This window comes from Sorghum bicolor, chromosome 3 (assembly GCF_000003195.3).
Source record: "Sorghum bicolor cultivar BTx623 chromosome 3, Sorghum_bicolor_NCBIv3, whole genome shotgun sequence".
NCBI classification, from domain to species: Eukaryota; Viridiplantae; Streptophyta; class Magnoliopsida; order Poales; family Poaceae; genus Sorghum; species Sorghum bicolor.
The window spans coordinates 45,499,247-45,501,443 of record NC_012872.2 but is presented as its reverse complement, the minus strand read 5'-3'; the positions used below and the strand labels follow the sequence as shown (position 1 = coordinate 45,501,443).

Here is a 2,197-nt window from a genome sequence, read left to right as displayed (position 1 = left end):
CCCCCATTGCGTTAGCTTCGCGGAACCGCACCGGCTGGGGCCTTTGCCTGGCCTTCTCGAGACGAGACACGCCGACGCGGCGAGCTCCCACCCGCCGCCCATGGCACCACCGCCGCCCGGCCTGCGCTCGCCCCCGGTCTGGCGCGCGGTCCACCGTGGAACGCGGCTCAGCCCCCCCCCCCCCGCGCGGCCGGTCCACGTGGACCCGGCCCAGGCAGCCGCCTCGCCCGCTCCCGCAGGCGCGGTCCACCATGGACCGCGGCCCCCTGCCCCGCGCCCCGGTCCACAGCACAGTGCCGTGGACCGGCCACTCCCGCGCCGCCACGTGGCCAGGCCGGCCACGGCCCCGCGCGCCCCTGCTGCTTTTGCAGAAAAGCCCTCGGGCTTATTTAAAATTAACCCGCAGTCCTGCTCAGTTTAAAATAAATATAACTATGCTCCTGGTTTTTGCAGAATGCCTCCGTAGCCGTTGGTTTTTATATATTTAATCCAAAATGCGTTTTAATTCAGTTTTAATTAGTTTTAATTACGAAAAATAGTTCAGTTTATCTACAGAATTGCCATCCAACTTGTTTTAGCCATAACTTTTGCATCGTAACTCCGATTTAGGTGATTCTGGTCGCTATAGTTTCGTCTCGTCGAGTAGAACACAGTAGTACAGTTGCTTTCTGCTTTCGCATGCTTTGGTGTACTGTTTCTGATTAAGCTTGTTTGCTTGCATGTATTGCCTCGTTCGTGTGATGATTGTCGCGTTTAGCCAATGAGACGTTCGTGAAGGATGAGGTTCAGGATCCCGCTGAGTTCGAGCAACCCGACAACGATGAAGGCAAGTGCAGACACCGTTTGATCACTTTGAACCTACTCATTAATGTCATTTACTATATATGCATGTGTCCGATGAATGCAAACCCTAAGAACATGACTAGCTTTACTTACTATTCCTTGTTCACCTAGGGTTATGTACATGGGTAGTTAGGCTATACTAGGTTGCTTAGCTGCTCTACTCATCTTATACACATGCCTAAACAAGTAATAATCTCTAATCAACTTGATGCTTAAACTGTGCTGAACCTTTGGTCACTGCGGTGATGGCGATGTTGGATGCTTACGAGCATCGTGATGATGGTGGTGACAGGGGGAGCGGGTACCGTTGGTGGTCCGGTTTGCCGGGCGTACCCGTCTCTGCTCTCCGTAAGGACTTAGTCAGGGAGCGGTCCCCTGGGACTTACAGTGCAGCTCCAAGCTATATGGCTCTGGCTTGACTAATTAGCAGGACCTCCACTAGTAGGGTGTTACTTTCCGGGTAGGCGTGAGGAAGTAACTTGGGTAATGAATATTAAGTTAGCGGCTGCTCGGTACGCCATGGCTATGGGTATCGACTGTCGAGCGCCCCGGCGAAAACTTGCGAGTGGCATCCTATTAGATGGACCCTGTGAAAGGTCTCGTAGTGAGACCCTGCCTGCTCACCTTGGCAGTGTTTTGGGGAGTCGCGACCCCGGGCGAATGGGAATCACAACTTGGAGTAAAAGTGCACACCTCTGCAGAGTGTAAAACTAATATATCAGCCGTGCTCACGGTCACGAGCGGCCCAGACCCTCACTTGATGAGCAAATTGGATTCACTGGATACTTGGAGATGGAACTTGGCGAGGTTGCTACCTCGTGTTTTGGCGGAATGGCTATTCCGTGTTGGCAGGATTGCCATCCTGTGTTAATAATTGGGGTTAATCCCTGGACTACTATAATTATTAGGATAGTCATTTAAAAGATGCTAATTACTACTTACACTAATTAAGGGTTGGGTTTACGCTACTCATAATTAGTAATAGGTTGTTCTAATAATAGTCATAATTAAAAGTGATCAACTAAAATGCTACCGCAGTCAAACCAAGTCAGCTTTACCTTGTTTTAAGCCTTGCATGTCATTACTTTCCGTCTGTGCTTGCTGAGTTCGACATGAGCTCACCCTTGCTATAATCATTAAAGGTTGCTCGGACGATCACGAGTACAATTGCGATTTCCCTGAGGACTACCCTGAGTCTCTAGGCTCGTGTGGTTCTGCCGTCGACCTTCCTGTGGCAAGGTGGTCCTGCTACGTCGGCGTCTAGTCTCCCTTTTCATTATGGAATAGTTTAGCTTATGTTTCCCCTTCGCACTTTGATAAACATTTGGCTTGTAATAATGGTACATTTACTCTC

At 50.4% G+C, this 2,197-nt stretch overlaps 1 protein-coding gene across 1 annotated transcript in view; it reads left to right on the top strand.

Annotated features, from left to right (window-relative positions):
- The window catches only part of LOC110433699 (pollen-specific leucine-rich repeat extensin-like protein 1), a 5,192-nt gene extending 4,771 nt beyond the window's left edge, over positions 1-421 (top strand). The window contains exon 4 of the mRNA XM_021456212.1: positions 16-421. Coding sequence (XP_021311887.1) covers positions 16-421 — 406 coding nt within the window. The remainder of the gene's footprint in view (positions 1-15) is intronic.